General features: G+C 41.2%; 1 protein-coding gene across 4 annotated transcripts in view; it reads right to left on the bottom strand.

Annotated features, from left to right (window-relative positions):
• Window positions 1–22,080, bottom strand: part of PNPLA7 (patatin like phospholipase domain containing 7) — a 269,446-nt gene that overhangs the window by 22,713 nt on the left and 224,653 nt on the right. For 3 of the 4 annotated variants that reach the window (XM_014519499.2, XM_014519500.2, XM_025203017.1), the window contains 5 exons: window positions 14,762–14,878; window positions 9,574–9,643; window positions 6,078–6,194; window positions 3,018–3,166; window positions 1,707–1,859 (listed from right to left, as the gene is read on the bottom strand). In XM_014519499.2, coding sequence (XP_014374985.1) covers window positions 1,707–1,859; window positions 3,018–3,166; window positions 6,078–6,194; window positions 9,574–9,643; window positions 14,762–14,878 — 606 coding nt within the window. The remainder of the gene's footprint in view (window positions 1–1,706; window positions 1,860–3,017; window positions 3,167–6,077; window positions 6,195–9,573; window positions 9,644–14,761; window positions 14,879–22,080) is intronic. The other variant, XM_025203018.1, reaches the window with a different exon arrangement.

The raw sequence follows: 22,080 nt of genomic DNA, 5'->3' as shown, positions 1-22,080 counted from the left end.
AGGGAAAGATCAGTGAGATGGGGGTTGGCAAATCAGTACTTGTCTTGGTTTTCCTATGTTCTGGTCAGTCAAGTTTTCAGTTTGGTTTGGGAATGTGAAATGCATGGATACCACAGGGCTGAGATTTTTTCCTAGCAACAAGGAAGTATTTGTTCTGGTTTTAAGACACTGTGACACTACTGTCCATGAAGTTTTACTGGGACAACTGCAGTCACTCACAAGGCACCTATGGAGTGCTCAGATCACACTAGGAAGTCCACAAAGTGATTTGGGACAATTGTTCTTTGGCTCTCAGGCCTCTCACATGGGATTCCTCAGAGACTGATTATGCCACCTCTCTCATCAAATGTGTATGGAAGCATTAGGAGAACTACTGAGGAAACAGCCTGCAGCATTATTCACCATGCTGGTTAGTTGAGCTCTAGGTTTTCATGCCATCCAATAATGACGGAGCAGTAGACAAAATAAAGGGTATCATTATGAACATAGCAAGTGTGCCCAGTTGGTCAGCACAAACAAAGCTAACACTCAACTATATTCAGCCAGCACTACAGTAGGTGGAAAACAGGACAATTCAATAATATGGTACTACCACAGTGACAATGAACCCAAGTTGTTAAACACTAGAGAAAAGAGACACCTTGTTCAAATTTTTAAATTATGTGTTATTTTACCCTGAAAAACTTCAGCTGGAATCAAAACTTCCATACTGATTTACCATAGGCCAATACAGACAAAATCGAACCCTTGAAGATCTGTGACGCTGATACTATTCCTTCATTAATAACAGCCTTCTGCTGACTTTTGTATATTGTTCTGAAGATTTTCCATCAGGTGCAAAGGAACCATGGATGGTATATAATATTAACAGAAGCGTTGAAATGTTAACTGAGCCGCAGATATCCTTAAAACTTCTCCCTCCGAGTAATTAATAGCCTTCCCTATAGATTTCTTCAAATCTTCCACCTGATTATACAAGATAGCTTCATTAATCAAGGATGAGAAACAATACCACATGTCTAGGCAATGCATAGGGAGGACACAGGGTGGGGGTGGGGGGCATGTACCCCTCCCCCCCCCCCCCCCCCCCTTGAGATTAGCCTTCACTTGCTGGGGAGCGGGGGCACCGAGGGAAGCACCGGCCAGTGCCCCCCTGAGATTGGTGCCAGCTGGGGAGTGTGGGTGCTAAGAGAAGCACCAGTGGCACTTCCGGTTTTGCTGTTGGTGCTTTTGGGGTCAGCGATTGGCCTCCCCTGGTCAGCAACTGGCCGCTGGTGCCTCCCCAGACTCAGAAGGCACCAGTTGCCCATGACCACATGATTTACGAGACCAATCAAATCTGACCAAAACAGTTCAGATTTCGAATACTTATGGGACAAAGAGTAAAAGAATTGGCAAAAGAAGTAAGGACATTGCAGTCTGCTCCTGGGACTAAACATCAGGATAAATGATTATTTAGGTTTTCATCCAACACCAATCACCATGGTTTTTTCCCATGGTAATACTCAGTGTCAATTCTTTGCTCAGCTGTCAGAAATACATAACACAGAGACAGCTAAGTGCTAAGAGACTTCTAATGCTTTAGAATGGGTGGCTCAGAAATGAAAAGCCAATGTTAACCCTTGGGATACATTTAAGATCACTGCAAGACTCAAATGCTTTGAAGGAGTGGTACATCAGGGCTTTCTTTAACAAGATTCACTTACACAGATTTCATCAAACTTTCCAAAGTCCAGTGTCCTGTATCTGTCAATGGGTGGTCGGATATACTCGCAATAGTCGCTGCTCTTGACCATCTCCAGCTGCCGCACACAGCACACATAAGCAAGACGCGTCTGGATCTCTGCCATGTTCAGCACCTGCCAATCAGCCCCAGACACCAAATCAAAAGAATTACAAAACTTTCATTAGCACAATATACTCTGAATTAACAGTGGCCAGAAGTGGGCCATCCATCAAGTCCACTCAACAGCTTAGACAAGTCTGCAGAAGCCTTCACACCCCAACACCTTCCTGAGTCTCCCAGGAGCACTCTGCGGACAGTCAGACAGTCAATCTCTATCATCAATGGCAGTGAAGCAACTTTTTTCTAATGAATGTATCTGCAGTTCAAGCAGAACTGAGCCTTTAATTTCAGGGAAATAAGGTGTTTAAAAGGCAGAAGGGGCATGGAGTTCTTTCAGGGAGGGGATTATCAATTAATCAGCTTGCTTATCTACAGCCAGTGCCTTACACTGCCTAAGGGAAGAGTTGGGTGGCATTCGTTATCCGAGTCTCCTACTTCCTGGCCCAGAGAAACCCACAGTACTCCAGAAGCAACACATTCAACCCACTAGAGATACAGTGCCCTGCATAGTTCCATGGAGGACCCAAGAGCAACATTAATGGGCTTCACAAGGACCTAACCTTCAGACAGACAATGGTTTTTAATGAAGGAGGACTGTTAAAGTGGGAGATCATGGGGGATTACAGCAGGCATGCACAACACCTAGGGGAATATGGAAGAAAATAAATATTAAATCAGAGCTTGCCGAGTTTCACTTGATGAGGAAAATTATGGCTGAAGCAGCCTATTGTGCAAATAAACATCTTACAATTATTATTACTGCCCAGTACAAAAGACTGTGTAGTCAGCCATTCAGAAACATTGGGATAGAAATGCAGTGAACTAGGCAAAGGTACACTTGGTTTAATTTGTAAATCAGTCAAATCTAAACTTCATCAAGACTTGTTATGTTAAACTAATTTCAGCAATGAAAGGTTCTTTTACTCCCACCAAACCAAGCTTACCCTGCTCTGCATTTCCTTCCACAAGCATCAGACAATTGAATTTTTCCACAGCATTGGATTTTCCTCCATGCTGGGATTTTGTCTAGCTCTCTACCACCCGCAGGCATCGTCTTATGCCTCAAGGTGCGAGAGACCAGGCAATCAATTCCTATTCCTGTTCCTTAGGTAATCAATGAGCAGTTCCTGTCTGCTTTCTGGAAATTGTCACAAACACACGCTTTTGGTACCTTCACTTTCTCGACCAAGGGATTCCATCTCTTCCACAGCAGCCACCAGCCGGATAAACAATCGCCATAGTTGGTGAGGTCTGTCTCATCACGGCTACCCACATCGATTGCTATGACCACTTTTGCTCCCATGGATCTTGCAACATCCGCTATTGGGTTATAAAACCACATCATCATTTTCCAACTTTCCATGCTTCTACAGTGCTTGCTTGTCTGCTACTGGTAGCTGGCAGTACAGACCTGTATTGCCAAGGATCTGAACAGGCTGCACAGTACAATACAATGGAACAGTCTCATTTACATACCATTTCCTTTAAAGACTTGCACAAACATTTTGAGAGAATTACTTACCAGGAAATAGTGCTACTCTAATTCTGTTCCTCACATTGATGTATAATATTTAGTCATAACTCTCTCTAGAATCCTTCTTCATTCTAATAACTCACTTGGAAACACCAGTGTAAATGTAATTACTAAAAGACAGGCCTTGGGGGACTTTTACAAAGATGAAGCATACGTTAGAGCCAGCATCAGTATGCCCAAGCTAAGATATTCCTGAGTCCCTGCTCCTGCTCCACACCAAGATGCACCAGTGAAACCACTCCAAGAGTCCCCCAGTGGCTGCTCTTGAGATTTTGGTTTTCAGGATGCTTGCAAGTAGCTAGCAAAGACACTCCTGCAGTGGCCACACTGTGCTATTTCCAGGTTGGAAATGGGCAAGCAGGAACAGGCATCCAGGGCATGCTTGGGAATGTTTTTGCTGGGGTACGCTGACACTACAGTGCAAAAAATACTGGGACTAATTCTGTGGCTCAAAAGACAGGAGAAAGTGCTATATGGATGGAGTGGTGCAGATGCAAGGGGACACAGAAGAAGTGAAGGCTGAATGACCAGCTGGCAGTTGCATACAAGTACAGAAATAGCTACAGGTCAGAGGTTAGGATGAACTCAGTCCAGAAACAGCTTTAAAAGCCAAGAGGAAAATTCTGCATAGACTTGGAAACCGGCAGGAGATTAGTAATGGTGACAGGATGAGGCAACACTTCTTGGAGTAGGGGTGCAGAGTGGCCTGGCCACAGCAATCAAGACCCTTTCAGTTTAAGGAACAGGATTTTAAGAAAATCCTAAAAGACAAAACTGAGATAAAGACTGTTCACAGAACAGGGTCTGAGGAGAAGCCACGGTCAGATTCAGAGGTAACCAAGGTTTCCAGAACAGTTATGCATAGCAATAAGCACACACCTTCACAGGACTAGTCGAGATGCTTATCCAGATCAAAACTAAACTCCCCCTAGAGACTGAACTCTTACGTCTATGTGACTGAGCAAGCCAGTGCATCATGTCATCTTGATTCAAACTCCAACATCATCTTCAAACACTCTAAAATCTCAGGATGCAGTTTGGCAGGAAGGACAGAAGGAAAGATAGCTAGATTATTCCATTTTCCAGAAGTTCATCATGGATTTAAGTATCAAAGCCAAATGTCTATTCCTCCAGTATTTCAGGGGTATTTGTAGTGCTGCCCCTTTTGGGCCAAAAGGGCTTTTTCCCAAATCTGAATGTAGTTTTCAATTGTGATTACCCTGATAATTTGGTTTGCTCAAATTTAGGGTCTTTCATTAAGGCACTCTCAAACTATTAGTATATAAATTGTAGCTGTAGATCGCATGTTGCAGTGCCTCAAACTGTTTCATTTTGCTTTTCAGCTGATCTTCCTGGACTCCAACAATTTCCAGGCTGAGATGGCAAAGCCCTCTGGAGTCCCAGAGTTCAGAATAACCACAAAGAAATGTGAATTCTCCTGCCCATTCAGGGTTCAAATGTCAAACTCCTTAATATTCTCATGATCTTCTGAATGTCAAGTAAATAAATGCTTCCTGCCCAGCATATGCTTGGACCATTTCAATCAGTAGTTGGCAGCTAAACAATTCAGTCCTTTTCCATCAGACCTACCGTTCTGCAAAAGGTCTCTGACAGAAAAGTCTTCCTTGGTTTCCAGCTCCCAGTCATCCTGTCCTCCCTCTCAAACAGCTCCCAGCTGGCCCTTTTTACCTCCTCCATCTCTGCCCAACACCTGTTTCAGGTGGCATGTGGTGGGAGGTCCTAACTATGGGGTTTGCACATACCATCACAACAATGCTGGATAGGCATCTGGCTGGGGTCATCTGATCCCAGCACTCTTTCCTGCCCAGGCAGGAGGCTGGACTCTGATCTGTTGAGGTCCCTTCTGACCCTAGCATCTACAAATCTATGAATGCATATTATGCACTGCATATTGACTACTGCATATTGTGGCAAGAACTCTGACCTTCTCTCCTAAGCAAATATTTGGTAATGCAACTAAAGAAACATACACTGTGTACATCTGAGGGCTTCATTTAGTTTTAGGTAACAATGGAAAAACATTATAATAGGTAAAACCTGGCATTGAGCTGAATGAATCTTTAATCTTGGTTCAATAAATTAGCCTGCTAGAGTTAAACCACAGAATATTGAACATTAGGTGATTTTTTTCTTTTATGACAGAAATCAGTTTGCATCTTGACACTAAGAGAGGCTACTGTTTCACCATGACTGCAGAGTCAGACTTAGTTCATATTTCTACTGTGTTCTTCCAATAAATTCAGGATAAGAGGCAGACCATAAGTTTGCAATTTAATTCCTCCCTCTTTCCTAATACACATTAGAATATGCTCTAGTAATTAGCCTGAAGTGATATCTTTGAAACATGCCTGTAAAATAAATGTTCCATCACAAAAGGCTTTCTTGGAAAAGCACATAAAAAAGCAAAAAACACAGTTGGCCCAAAGGACAAGGCAACTTCATAACCGTTTTGATCAGAATCATCTGCAATCATAGAATCATAGAAAATTAGGGTTGGAAGGGGCCTCAGGAGGTTATCCAGCCAAACCCACTGCTCAAATCAGGAGCATCCCGAACTACCAAGGCTTTGTCTACCTGGGTCTTAAAAACATATGGTGTACAGACATATGGTCCTGCAGATAGAGTTTTACCATCTGTCTTCTTGGTGAATTGTACACAACTTTGTTGCACACCTACCTGGAAGATTGTTGATATAACCTCCATCCATCAAGAGGTGTCCATCCTTTGGATCACAGAGAGGAGGCATGTAACCAGAGAGAGACATACTGGCACGGACGTACCTCCAAAGAGACCCTATAGAAATTAAAGAGAGGGAATGGCATTCATAATGATTTAGAATGAGAAAGATGAGCAGAGATAGGGTAGCTTAGATGATTTGGGTGATTTTTGGAATGTGATGGTGTCCTGAGGGTTGATTTACAGAATGTTACTAAAGCAGCTGGGAAAAAGACTGCTCAGCTCCAGATTCAATAAAATATTAAGAACAGGTCTTTTTCAAGGGACCAATGAGTGGTAGGAATAAAGTCTCAAATATAGCTGGAGAACATTAAACTGCAAAGAATAACACATGCAGCAGATACTTCATCAGCAGGACATCATACATGGACACTTTTTTGGCCTGCTCCTTTGAAGTTTACCAATGTTTAGAATTTAAACAGCTCCAAGGACAATTCTGTAAAGCTATGCAAGTTTCTTCCATACTTTGCTGTTAAAAGTTCCAAAACTACTAACTGTGACAGTTTTTTCCATGAGGCTATATCACCATACAGTAGAAACCTGGCCTCTTATGCTACCCATGTACCCTCTGAAATCATTCAGATTAGCACAGTCAGTTCAGCAACTTCAGCCACCTACTTAGGCAGAGAAATTACACTTGCAGCATCCATCTGCTAAAGAACGTAGAAAAGAGCTCTATGAATTTCTCCTAACACAGGGAATTCTATCCCCTGCATAGCACTGGATCCTTCCTACCAGATACAATTTGTACACAGAGTATAAGTGGAGATAATTAGAGATAAATCAAAACCTGAAACTCCCAGAATCCTAGTGATCCACCTCAGGTAGAAAACCAAACTACCCCTGAGCATCAATATTTTTTAAAAATATCTAACTAACAAGCACTGGAAAAGCCAAAACAATCCCCCTCCCTTCTGGTTCTGGCCTTTTCACCAAAACACAATGCTTACACTATAACCAGCTGCAAGACTGACATCACACGAGAAAAACCTAAGGAAAACTGGATAAGGTCTCAGGATCCACCTTATATACGTTGTCATAACCATTAAACAACATTTCCACTCAATAAAAGAGTGCTGGTACTTGGCAATAATTTTAGTTGTTTCTTGAACATTTCTGTTAATAGTACAGTAAGGAAGGCATTATAACCTTTTTTAAAAACTCTTAGAAATTGAGAGATTTAGTCACGCAGAAACTGACTGGATCAGATTCCTACAAAATGTACTGCTTTAAGGCTCTTCTTCAGCTATCTTGTCCTCCTTGTAATTCCTTTCCTGAACAGGGTTGCCAAAAATTGCCATTTGTACCTTGCATTTCCAAATAAACCATCTCACACTAAAGGACATATATTCATTACATCACCTTTAAATCAGAGTTGCCATATTACCTCTACAAGCTCAGCTCTCCAAAGTTCTCTCTTTGTGCTGCACATTTCACACCTGGCTGATACACTGGGGTGCAAGACATTTTTCATTTAGAATTTTTTTTTATAATAATTTCTTCTAAGTGGGGAATGGATTTGCCAACAGGTTTAACCTGTAACTTAATCAAAAGTGCTAATGCTCATTAGCATCAGTGCTGACAAAAAGTTTGTTACTCATTACTGCTGGTTGCAGGTTTACTTAGGATGTCTAGATTGGGAAAGTTTGGCTTATATCTCACCTCTATGAGATAGATATAAATGTCTCATCTATAGGATACAACCAAATGTTTCATCTATAGGATACAACAAAACAATGGGTAAGGTGGAGGTGGTGTCTGGTTTTTCCCTCTATCTAAAAACAAGTCAGAGCAAAGTCTGAGGGTTTCTTTTGTTGTTACTTTAAAAAGTAGTCCTTTAAAAAAAGTAAATCTCATTCTCAAATGCCAAGCATTTGAATTGAGAAAACCGGTACAATGCCTAGGGAAGATGTTCTTGCAGAAGCCAACATTCATAAGAGGCTGCCTATTGATTTTATAATATGTCTTTATAACCAATATTTCAGAGATGGGCTCCTCTATGACATTAGAGACCCCTCTATGAACAGCTCCCCCAAGATAAGATCTCTGGTTTTGAACAAACACTCACCATAAAATCGATTTCAATTAACATTAAGTGGTTACTCATTATGTTTCAATGAATGGAAAGCAATCCATATGAGAGAAATGTTGGCACTCAAGAGCCCATTTGGCTTTCACTGTTAGAGAAACATAGAGCTGGTGTACTCTCTGACCAGCCCAGAAAAAGCTCGGCACGATGCCTAAGTCCCTTTCATAACCTTCTCCCAGGGCTCTCTTAAATTAACTCAAACCTAAACAAAGCAGTTCCCCTGCCTTCCCACGCTCCTAGAGACTTTTCCCCTTGTCTCTCTCTTGAAAGAGTATACCCTTCCAATCAATCCCCAGCTTTACACCAAAGTGTCTCTCCTCCATACAGCTACCTTCCAACCAAGCTGTACACACAACAGAAGGATGACAGAGCCCCTTCCCAGTTGGGTCTGACACCTAAACAGTTTTGAGTGGCCTCAGAATTAATAGGGCAGAACACCTTGTTACACAGAAACTTTCCTATGACATCATTTTTAATTGCAAATCTGGCTTCCATTTTCCAAAGGAAGGAGTGAGAATCAGATGGGTAAGTTTTAATGAGAAAAACAGCAAATGGCTGAAGTCCCTCTGTACAAACAATCAGCACACAGATTTCACCATTTCCTTTCAAAAAAGAAAATCATCTGGCAAGGCAGGAAACAGCATTCTTTTGAATAATGGCTAAACTCTTTGCTACTCCACAAGCAATCATGTTGGAACACTCCCCAGTTTGGTCTCCCTGGTTTGGAAGCATACTCATTTCTTCCTTAAGGGATTTAAAGTAGACAATGACTTCACAGTCCATTACAACACACTTGATACTTGCTAACCTCTGCACTTCAAAGGTAAGAATGAGTGACCCTCCTGAATGATCTTGTTCTTCCATTATCAGGGTTTTACTGCATCCCTCCTGTCTATTGGCTACCTGAATTTCTTTTATACCTTTTACTTATTTGATATCACTCACAAGAATTCTTGCCTCTCGCATATTTCCCGGACCATCACAGCAACAACATACAATTAATTACTGCAATACTATATTCAGAAAGATTTTTATTTTAAAGTTCACTACTTTAAAAATTAATTCTTATTTATGCAATAAAGTTTTTGCATTTCACAGAAATCTGAAGGTTTTACAGTTGTATCAACTGATGAATGAATTCCCCATGGAGTGAATCATCCTGCCCATTGCAATCTCTCCCAGAGGAGTAAAATCCCTTGTTATCTGCATGCAACTATGGGTTGTGATGTTCAGCATTTAGCACTGAGAGGAAAATTTTAAAAGATGGGCAGGAATGAAACAATACAGGAACCAAAGCTGGCACTGAGACATTGCACCAGACTCGAGAGACCACTGCAGATAACTTACCATCTGTATGGACTCTCATTGCTGAGGCAGTGATGTCCGTTGTGATAGTGAAATAAGGAATCCAAAGATCCTGTAATATAGGAAAAGGCAAATTTACTATCATCTGTTACACTGGGGTTAACCTGAAACCCAATTCTAACATGGGAACTGAAGAGACATTTTCATCTTGATGCACAAAAAGCTACACACAAATCCCTGATGATGGAGACGGATACATAAGCCTGGTGTATTTAAAAATCTGGCACTAAAACAAATATTTTTGCTGGCTGGTGAACTGGCTCCACGGTAGGACCCAGAGGGTGGTGGTTGACGGGAGTCAATCGTCTTGGTGCACTGTGACCAGTGGGGTCCCACAAGGCTCTGTCCTAGGGCCTATACTATTTAACATCTTCATCAATGATGTGGACATTGGTGTCAGAAGCGGACTGGCCAAGTTTGCCGACGACATCAAACTCTGGGGTAAAGCATCCACACCTGAGGATAGGAGGGTGATCCAGGCAGATCAGGACAGACTCATGAAATGGGTGGATGAGAACCTGATTGTGTTCAACACCAAAAAATGCAAGGTTCTCCACCTTGGGAGGGAAAACCTGCAGCATGCTTATAGGCTTGGTAGTGCTACGTTGGGTAGCACTACAAATGAAAGGGACTTGGGGGTCATGGATGACCATAAGATGAACATGAGCCTTCAATGTGATGCTGCGGCTAGTAAAGTGAGCAAATGCTGGCTTGCATCCATAGATGCTTCTCAAGCAAATCCCGGGACGTCATTCTCCCGCTATACTTGGCCTTGGTGAGGCCACAGCTGGAGTACTGTGTCCAGTTTTGGGCTCCACAATTCAAAAAGGACATGGAGAAGCTTGAGAGGGTGCAGAGGAGAGCCACGTGCATGATCAGAGGTCAGGAAAGCAGACCTTATGATGAGAAGCTGAGAGCCATGGGACTCTTCAGCCTGGAAAAGCACAGGCTCAGGGGTGATCTGGTGGCCACCTAAAAGTTTATCGGGGTGCTCATCAGGATCTGGGGGAACGTCTGTTTACCAGAGCCCCGCAAGGGATGACAAGATTGAATGATCACAAACTCCACTGTAACCAATTCAGGCTGGACCTAAGAAAGAACTTCTTCACTGTCTAAGCCCCCAAGGTTTGGAATAGATTGCCGCCAGAGACGGTTCAAACACCCACTTTGAACACCTTCAAGACACATTTGGATGCTTATCTTCCTGGGATCCTATGATCCCTGCTGACTTCCTGTCCCTGGGGCAGGGTCTGGACTCGATGATCCTCTGGGGTCCCTTCCGGCCCAACTGTCTATGAAATCTATGAAATTTTATGCTGAACAAACAGGATGAAGATCTATATTTCTTTCTGCTGAGGCTCACAACAGATATTCAAACTAAAACCACAATTACTCTGCTATTTGTTAACTACTTTTCTTCAAGATATGTTGTGTAGCTCACTCCAAAGACATGCTAATCCAGTGCACTGGAGCTACAAAGCTTTCTGTAAAGATGGGTTTCCTGCTCCATTCCACATATTTCTTGTACCCTCAAGCAAATGTTTAATGAGGAGAGCTGCCATGACTTGCCTAGAATAGGTGCAGCCACCTCAGAGGGCAATAGTTACACAAAAGGTAATCCAAACGTAAAGTTTGCTGGTATATCAGTGGAAAGTGGCCATAACAGTGCTGACAATGGCAATTTTGAGTCAATGGTCCAGAATACTGGCATTTTAGAGACAAGACTACTGGGGCACCAGCCTCAATTCTTGCTCTTACCTTAGGACAGGAGGCACCATGTATAGGTTTCTCAATGGTAGGATGGGGATCAGAATGTCATCTTGATCTTGAAGAGATCTTTAAACGTTCCAACTTAGCTAGCAATTTAAATGGCTTGTGAGAAGGTCCTGGAGATGAAGAATGCCTTCTTTTCTCTCAAAATGTGAATACAGACCAGTTAGTTAATCTGATGGTGCTCAGGGAAAAAAGGCCCACCTTTTGGAGAGGAGTATACAGATTGCTTGAAAAGATACCTTCTCAAACTTACCTGTCTAGATCCCCAGGTTATTTTCTTAAAGGACTTGCATATTGTCTTTGAATCTTTCTCTGATATGCCTATTGCGAAGTTGTGGTGGGTCTGGAGTCATTAATAGGTAAAGCTACCCCAGAAGATGGGCAATACTGGTAACCTGAAGACTTCAAGTGAAAACTGCCAGAGAGCAGATTTAGTAAGAAAGAAAGAATCCCCCTTTTGGTGAGAGCTAGCAATGAAAAGAATGGTACTACTATTAGTACTACTAAATACTTAAGCTAAGCTATCCATGATAGAGAAGACTGATGAGGGCATATGAACTAAACACATACCAGCTCCAGCTCTCAAGCAAGAGGTGGTGTGAAGGAGCTGATGGAGGGTCAGTGCTGTTCTGCCTGTTATGACATCAGCTGGGGGGATGAAATAGGAGTGGCATTCTCTGCGCCCAGTACCCATTGATTTCAGTGGGTCAGATTTTTACCCTTTCTGGGTTAAAATTCCATGCAATTATGCTAGAGGACATTTCATCCATATACAGTGAAGAAACATGCTCTATATAGAAGGAATGTGCTCTATGACAGCTGCATGAAATTTTACTTTTAAAAGGGTAAAATTCTGACTCACTGAAATCAATAGGTAGTGGGATACAGAGCATGCAACTCCCATTCTCTCCCCCCAAGCTGAGGGCCTGGCACAGAAAATTATGGGTCTCAGATATACTGGGTAGGCAGACAGGCTCCAAGAGTGAAGCTGATGAGTATAGTAATGTGACAAAGAATCTGCTTGCAAAAATCCTTATTTATCCCTTCTGGGTCTCTGATACTTTACAGCAACACCAATGACAACAGAACACGTCTTAAACAATAACCAATGAGAAGAAGTGGATGCCTCAGTAGAGGAGAATTTTTAAAGAGTTAGTAACATACTGTACCAAAAACTTCGGGGGGGGAATTTGCAAACCCTTGTTTTAAAGCAAGATTTCAAAGTGGAAGTGCTCCTTCATGTAAGCTTCAGTTACATTTAAGAGATGTTCTTTAAACATTTCCAGTCCTGTGTATACACATTTCCAGTCTCCGTTTCTTTACTAGAATGACTAGTTAACAAGTGCTGACAAAGAAAAATTGTATCTGTCTGTCAGGAAAGCAATGTGTCTGTCTGTTGAGAAGTGATAATGGGGCAGTCCAGTTCTCTCTGTCAATTCCTGTGGTTGTAACAGCTGTCATATATAGTAAAAGTTGCTGCAGTCTCTTCCTTTTTCTCCCAAAGCTACCCTAAACTATTCTCTCTCACTTCTGGTGGAAGTCTCACCTCTTCTGACACAGGTGCTTCTTCAGACAATGAGACAGGACTGCAGGATTCAGCTTACAATACCTGGCACAGGCAAAGCTAACACACCCTCACCCAAATATGTTTTGCTTTATGCCACAAACGTAGGTATTTTTTACACAATAAGAACAAATGAGTCACAGTTTTAAGTTCCTAAAGAAGAGATTTCAATAGCGATGCTATGTATGGAAGAAACATGCTCTATCACAACTGTATGCGATTTCACCCCAGCAGAGGTAAAACTCTAACCCACTGAAATCAACAGGAGTATTGCTAATGATTTCAACAGAGCCTGCACTTCCCCTTGACCTAAGTATATTTGTCTTTATTCCAGCATCCATTTTTCTTCAGAGAAATGGTGCAGAACTGGGCTCTAAGAGAAATTCACCAGGTACTGTACTTACAAGAGGTACTGCTGTTGCCCCCACAGACCTGTTAGGTCCTATGGCAACCCAGGTCAAATAAACAGGCAGGGTCTATTCAGCGAGTAGCCTGAACTTGGTGTAGCCTTTAATTCATGCTACCAGCTAGGTGATCAAACTGCCTCACAACATGAATAATGCAGGGTTAAACACAATTCTAAAGTGTGTTTGTATTCCACTCTTTTTTTAACTTAGAAGCACCTATGTCAAACCCATTGCCCACACATGATCAATCATGTTGATACTACATACCTTCTAATTTGTTGATTAATGAATTAACTTAATTACAACATTCGTACAAACCTTCCCAGGTATGTACCAGGTTTCGGGTGTACCATCCTACATGCTTTTTTTATGTACTATTGCAGGTTGTACTATTTCCGTCTATCCCAGGATGTTCTTGACCAGATTTCAAATGTTGTGATGCACTGGTGCTTTCCACAGAACTTTAGATTTGCAGATATGAACTCTTACTGCTCTTGACTTGCCCTATGGCCTACAGGTGCTAGGTCCTTCCAGTTGTAACAGTCTACGGAGAACAGATAGTGCTCAGCATCTCTTGGAAGATCTGAGCAATTTTATAGAAGCAGGTGCTCCATCCACTTTAATCTGACGGAGTAACATTAAACCTCCAGTCACCAAATACTACACATTTTCCTACCAAACAGTGTTTAAACCAAGTTTAGAAGCCTGGTGATATCCTAGAATTGTAGAGTTGGATTGGGTCTAAAAGGACATCTGATCCAATCCCCTGCACGATGCAGGATGAGCTATTCCTAAATCATCCCAGACAAATGCTTATCCTATTGGGCCGAAACACCATGTTTTCAACGCAAATTATTATTAAAAGATCAGCAATACAACTGGTGTTGCACAATACACAAACTAAAAGCACTAGCCCTAAAAATCTTCCCATTTAACAGCGGAACAACTGTTCACTCATAGCCTTATTCACTCTGTATAGCAAAACAACATTTTTTTTTTTTTTTTAAGGATGAGATCCCTTTTCAGATGTGACTAATTTCACTGGTAGCTTACAGAGCACTACAAAATGACAATAAAAAGGTCATTGAAACTTGTCTTGTAGGCAAAACAAACAAACAACAGAAAAAGTTGATTGGACAAACTAAGCAATAGGACAAAACTATTTAGAGGTCACATGGTCCTGATTCAGGCTCCTTGCTAACTGGATTTATTTGCGATCCAAACAAATTTTGCTCATCACACAGGTGGTTTTTAAATCTATTAAAATGACAACAGACCAATTCCTCCACCCAGGCTCACACAACAATATGTTAATAGTTACAGTATACAGAAAGTCAACCCAAAGTCCCTAGAAGTAGGTTTCTCTTATACAGGCTAACAGAATGAGACCGTTTTTTAAAATACATTTGGCAAATAAACAAGTTACCTCTATCTGTTTATCTTTGAAGATATTGCTGATGCTGTTGTTAAAAGCAGCTCCAGAGAACATGGAGGTTATTGGATACGTCAAGTCCAGAATGGTCTTAAACACTGAATTCATGTTCTAAAAGGACAAAAACATTGTACAAGTGAGCCATGTACTGAAACTGCACTGTAATAGCATTTACTATAAAAGACATTCTCTTCCAACATTAAAAATAAAACGATGAGGACAAGAGAGGTACTCTGCTCAACCTAGAATCCTATAAAAAACAAAGAACACAACAATGTAAGTCACAAATAACAACTGTTACAGAAGGTATTATGGAACAAAAACAACTTCAAACTCTGTATCTGGTTTCTAAGCACATAATTTTATAGTTGTTAGGGTCAGAAGGGACCTCAATAGATCATCGAGTCCGACCCCCTGCTCTGGGCAGGAAAAAGCGCTGGGGTCAGATGACCCCAGCCAGGTGCTTGTCAGTCTCCTCTTAAACACCCCCAAGGTAGCGGAGAGCACCACCTCCCTTGGAAGCCCATTCCAGGTTCTGGCAACCCTTACCGTGAAGAAGTTCTTAAAACTTTACTATGCATATGTATTACTTGGCTCATATTTACACAAGCCACCTAAATATGCAAATTACCTCTTCCTAATTGTTTGGCAGTTTTAAATTAAGTTCATAATTATTTTCTCAATTAAATAATAATAATAATCCTTCTTTTCTCAAGAATATATGAGTGTATTAGATGAAACTTTTCCCTTCTATCTCTTTTATACAATTTAATGAATGAGTTTTTGGTAGTCAACTGGAAATGTTAACAGGTTTTTATTGCATCAACCAGGTCTCTATGACTGCAGTCTATTAATGATGAGCAATTAACACCTAGCTGCCTTTTTACTCTAATAATGGCTTAAGAACAAGGAAAAATTAGTGTACATCATTATTTTGATTTGTCTCTATCCATATACTACCTAACAGCTTTAAGAGAGTGTGCTCAAGTATTAAATAAAAGTGCCTCAAAACCAGGTCATCCAAAATTTGTTAAATAGGGAACCTAAATCAGTCTAAAAGCCTTAGCACAAAGAAAATAGTATTTAGAAACCTGTCAGCTTCATGCAACTCCTCACTTTAGGCTTGGATGGGATGAAGAGAATTTGCCAAACATAATTATGAGCACAGTGGTCATGGCTCCAAAGTTATGTACTGTTGGTTTTGTTCTCAAAGGCTGCGTCCAGATAAGCACAGACATTTTGTTCTCCATGGACAAGCAGCAGTGGCACATCTTGTCCCTGGGGAATGCCTGTGCCGCATGTGCTCTGGCACACAACAAGTTACCCTGTGTGGGGTAGGGGAGGCTGGGGCCAGTGACTGTGCTGACCTCAGCAGCCTTACCTGGGGTCCTGGGGACCAGCAAACCTGTAGCCGCAGTGTTCCTGCAACTAGGAACCTAGCTAGCAACTGGAGAATGGCTCCGGCCAGCCAGGCTCCAATTTTGGGTGGTGTGCACTGCCACCACATGGGCTGCCCCATTTTTTCCACGCAGGTTTTTTGACTCAAAGACCTCCAAGGGTTTTAAAAACAAAAAATAGAAAAACCCACGCTGCAAGGTACAAGCAGAAGTAATGCCCGAATGTGTGGTGTGTGGCGCTGCAGATGGGTCTGTGGCACCACATACTGTATGGCTGTGTTCATCTGGACGCAGCCGAAGTAGGGATTCAGCCTGTTATATACAACACACCCAGTGAAACCTTCCTAACATTGCAGTACTTGCTATATGAAAACAGTGGGGAGGAGGGGGGGAGGGAGCAGGGATTAAAAAAAAAAAAAAAAATTAACATACAAATGGGACATTTCGAAAATTTATTAAATGGCCTTAATAATGCAGCGTCTTCAAACTTTCCATTTACTTAATGTGCACTGAAATCTTGTGCATAAGGTAAAGTAGAAGAAATGTCTTAGACTTAATGGTCATTAATTCTTTATAATATTCTTACTCTACAGAATGATAAATTGTTCCTTTCACAGAAGCTAAAGAATAAAAATCTTCCTCAGTCCTAAAAAGCAGAACTCCTCTTTTGAAACAGCTGCTACCTCCTACTGTTCTTAATGAAATTGAAGCTAAACGGTACACACAGTGTCCTTCACTTGCTTCTCATAGGGTCCCTACTATACCACCAACAGCAGTAGGGGCCATCACCTTACCCTGAGAGCACCTTGGCTCCACTGCCACTAAAAACAGCGTCCATTCTGAAAGAGGGCATCTTTTACTTGTATACAGCCACAACAGGCTCAGTCTTAACTCTCATAAAAGATGGCAGCCTTGTGAAAAGATGGCAATTTTTCATAACAGTCACAGAAGCAGTAAATGCCATTGTTCATCCTCTTAAGTATAACTTCAATTTTTTAAAAATAACAATGACCATTAATCCGAGAAATTATTTGCAAAAGCTACTCATTGCACTGAGAGCAATGGAACACACAGGATGCAGAAGGGACGAAAAAGGGAGTGTGCGTGGTACTGGTGCCAGGATATAAACAGAAGACAAAGAAAACTGAAATATATTCTATGCCTACTTTCTTTGTTCTGGAGATACAAAGAACAACTGCAAAATTAGTATCACAAACCAGGAAAAGTCAAAATGGGCTAGCCAAATGGACTTCAAGAGAAAAGATGTAAAAGAGAAAGAGATTTAAAGTTGATGTCATTTGTCTTAACATTATTAGAAATGTCACAATCATTCTTTTTTGGCTTGTCATTTTAATGCTTATGTGTACAACTTTAATAATTATAAAGAAAACACCAAGGCAAGCAAGACATTCACAGAGAAAAACTAATTTAAGAAGGGCTGAAAGTTGAGACTATGTATTAGTTACCTAAGGTAAACTGTATTGCAGGGACATTGCAATGTTTCCAAAAGGAATAATATAAAGGCAGGAAATCCAGACTTACAGATTTAATTACAAAGAAATCTGAACAAGCTGAAGTAGGCAAATGCAAGGTAACAGCAGCAAACGCAGCAGTCACAGCATGATGGGGAGAGACAGAGAGGAAAAATTTATATGCATGTAGAAAACATGTCTTTAAACTCAGTTTAAGATACTCTGGGATTATACACACCCTGAGAGAGTTCATTATTTTTCAGCCTCTGCTGAAGGAATTACTTTCAGTTATGCAAAAGTACATACAGGCACTATAGGACAATGTTAAAGTTCCACTGATGTCTTACCTGCTAATTTCCAGACTCAAGACATGCAGATCCCTTTTAAATATAACGTTATACCCAAATTTCTTAGCTTAATAATGCTCGGTTTGGGGATAATTACAACATCTAGGTAATGCATTTTACTCTAAATGATTGATATGAACTCTCTACTCCACCTCCACATTAATATAATTTTTGCCTGAAACGGCTGAGTAGCGATGTTAAACCACTGTTTGTAAACCACCGCAACACAAGACACACTCTGTACTTCAAACTTCCCTTGTAGCATCCCAAGCACAAACATAGCAGCACTTATATTAAGATAGGAAAGCAAAACAAAATTTGTTTGAAATGGATTATTAAAAGAGCACCTCAGCCTGAATTAATTGTCTGAGCAGAAAGAAGCTTGAGAAAAGACAGCAAACAAAATCCCCAAAAGGGTTTGAAAAGATTTAAAAAATGCAATTTAAAATTAATGAGCTGAACTCTCAAAGGCTATAAACCACACCAGAGCATGCACATATATATGTTAGCTACTGATGCACTCCTTCAACATCCCAAGACAGCTGTTGGCAGAGTTATTTATCATTTGTTTACATACAAGCTGTTACTATGCTGGGATGCTTTTAAAACTCTATGGTTCACCTTAAAGATTCCTTGGCTATGCAAGAGACCCGAAGTGACTACAACACTGCCTATTCATGTCCGACTGCCAGCTCCCACTACCTGTCAGCTTTACACAGTGTCACTCAATGGGACTTCTTAATAGTTACAGTTTTCCATCTCCTTTGAGTAGAAGGAGTTCTCGTTCCCTTTTGTAGCCTTGCCTGGCGTGCATGCCAACATCATTTGGCAAAGCTTACATAATCTTCTTAGGGCTTGTGTTTGTTTACGTGGCTTTGTACTTGTATCTGTTGTTGTACAGGAAGATCTGGCATACAAACAAAATAAAACAGTGTAGGATGTGAAGTGATTTACAAAATGCTGTACCTACTAACTAATTATCCTCTCCTTCCTAATGGTTTTCTGAGCCTCCCACAAGGAAAACAACACATGTGAACACCAACCAGTGAACTTGACACTCATCTGTGCTAGCCACCGCAGTCCTCACTTAGCTTTCAAGGGAAGAACACAGATCAAAGAACATAAAAACATGCCCTCAAGCAATGTCATAGCATTCAGTCCCTCTTCCATCTTCTCAACGGCCTCCAAGGGCTTTGGATTTAAATTAAATCCTGATACTTCAGGATTACTCAATAAACAGAATGCTCTTTTCCTGCAAAAAGGTCAATGAGTTGTGATGCAAAGATCTCCCAAGACAGTTAGAGAAATGGAAATAGCCTCAGTAACCTGTGAAACAGCTCTTACTATCCATTAGAATCTATCTGTATATCAGTGAGGACCAACTTTTTTGGCAGGTATACCACAAATTAGCCCTGAACCCTGCTTGAATGCTACTGTGATCCCCTTCCTGATCTGTTGCTCTACTTTCTGTTGCCTGCCCTATCTGCCACTGTGCCATGTTCCCTCCCAAATATGTTGTGTGACATACACAGAGGTTGCCTGTGCTACTTGTCGCATGTGTGCCACAGGTCGGCCACCCCTAGCATACATGAACCTACATGCAAGGCTCTAAGCGCCCAGTCATGGCTCTTCCAGTATCTAAACTTCCAACATAACAAATATTTTAATTACCAAATTCACAGACAATATCAAATCAGATTTTCTTCTACAGTAAAGTGAACTTCAAGTGGAGCATTGCTATTTTGAATACATACAGATATGTTATTCTCAGTTAAAAAGTGTGTGAGAACCTGTACATTGTTTTTAAATTTAAGAGACAACAGAATTAGTGGAAAAGCAGAGACAACTGATCTGGTCTGTGAGTTTCATACCACTGTGCTGTATAACACATAAAAACTAATTATTTACAGCTGCATTATATCCAAAGATACCATCAAATTAAACTATGCTTTTCCCCCCCTCAAGCATCCTACAAGGGAGATGCCAATATCTAAAAATATCTAAAAGCCTTTTTGTCCTGCAGTCATTTTTCATTTGTTTTGGTGATGGAGAAACAGGTTGAAGGTATTTAATTCTTCACAATAGAGGCCATAAAAACAAATCCTTCCCTTGAAGGCTACAAAAAACAGGGTATGTGGTTCCATACAAAAAGCCTCCAACCAGCAACTTTCACTAGTAATGGGAACTGGAACAGCAGAAAAATGAGGATCTCAAACATTTTTTATAAAATAACAGGGACAGGGAAATGCTCCTCTCCCAAATACTTCTCTTTGAACACATCCATTTTCTCTGATTCTTGAATATTTAGCTACCTGGACTCAAAGGAGAGGGCACGAGTACCCAATTTCACTTTTGCACACTTAGGAGCTCTGAGGTTGCTTCTCTGTGTGATAGGTTTATGAGTGGGCTCTCTTTGGAGATAAGGCATTTCACAAACTCCCTAACAGCACTTGACTTACTGATATGATGAATACAGTCGCCGGATTGCAAAAGGAGCTACCCTCAGGTCTCAATCTGAAATATAGCTGCTGTAATTTGTGGGGGAGTATTTTGAGAAGCCAGTCTTGGAAACTACATAGTCCTCAATGTTAAAAACTGTTAGCCACTTGGGGTGAATATAGGGAGGGTTTCCACCAGTGTGTGGGGCACAGCAAAAAAACATTTTGCTGGATCCAATTTCAACAAAAGCTATCAGCAGCAATGGGCTCAACAAACAGATTAGCCTCCATTCACCTAGCTGCTTTCTGAAATCTTCCCAAAAATCAGGTAGTTGCTATTTTACATACAGAATGGTGTTTGTCAAACTGGTTATAAAAATGCCAAGCAAATCCTCAAAACTCTGTACTTTTATAATAAGATGCAATCTGTACTTTGAGGCTTGTTTTATTTCCTGGGTTTTATTCGCTCCAGGGATAAGACAGTTCTGGAGAGAAAGTATGGCCAGTCCACATTTGATTAATAGAATGGCACCAATGCAATACGATATGATTTCGTGCATTAATAAAACCAGAATAAATCTACATAAACAAGTTAACAGGCTATCTAGTTTGAATGATAAATGGCATTTGACACACACACAGCATCTCACAGACTAGCAAACTATTTTCCAGACTGCATGGGTATCACTGTTCCACAGCAGAGCAGCCATAACCACGTTACATGCACAAACATGACTGACTTTTAAAAAGGTGCTGCGCTGTGTGCTATTTTAATTTTAAGGCCTTTGTAGTCCTTTATACAGAACACAACTGCTGAGAGACCCAGAATTTTAACTTTCCAAAAATACTGAGCTTGAGCTAACATTTTAAAAGTTTACAGCAAGTTATTGAATGGTATTTTAATATATAAAAGTGCTCACAACGTCTCTTAACTCCCTCCCATGATGTCCCAAAAAACAGCACGTCCCTCTGGGGATATTCCTCTGAAGCCAACTGCTTCAGTGATTACTGAACACTGAAATGCTTGCACAGTTAGGGTAGGAAAGACTGGAAGAGCTAAAAGACAAAAAATGGAGCCAAAGGATGACTAAGATTACTATAGTCTTCAAGGAAGGAGAAAATGATTTGAGGAATTTTATGGGTTTCATTATGCAGGTCAAGGAACTCGTTCTGCTGGAAGTAACTGAGAATGAATTTCAAAAAAGGTAGGAACCCCTGATGTCAAGGTCTGCTAAAATTAAAAAGTGTTCATCCATTCAAATGAGCACGCTGGTTAGTAGGCCTGTGCGAAGCGGCCAGTATTTGCTTCGGATTCGGCCGATTCAGGGAACAGTGATTTGATTCAGTGATTCAAATCATGGTCCCAATTCGATTCAGCTGAATCTCTGAATCAGCCAGGCCAGGCCCATCCCCCACCTGCTCTCCCAGCCTGGCAATGGCTACCCCAGCTCCCAGCACTTGTAAAAAAAAAAAAGCCCCGAAACAGCAGGTGCCGCCAGGCAGGGGACAATCTCTGCTGCCCCCCACTGCCCCATGCTGCATGGGGGGCTCTGCACGAGCCCTGTACCCCCTGCTCACTCCCCGTACAGGCCAGCTCCAGCTCTTTTAAAAAAAAAAAAAAAAAAAAAAAAAAACCCCAAAAAACACCAAGCACTACCA

Source organism: Alligator sinensis, unplaced genomic scaffold, assembly GCF_000455745.1.
Source record: "Alligator sinensis unplaced genomic scaffold, ASM45574v1 scaffold235_1, whole genome shotgun sequence".
Lineage (NCBI taxonomy): Eukaryota > Metazoa > Chordata > Crocodylia > Alligatoridae > Alligator > Alligator sinensis.
The sequence above is the reverse complement of the archived record's forward strand: the minus strand, read 5'-3'. Positions and strand labels throughout refer to the sequence as shown.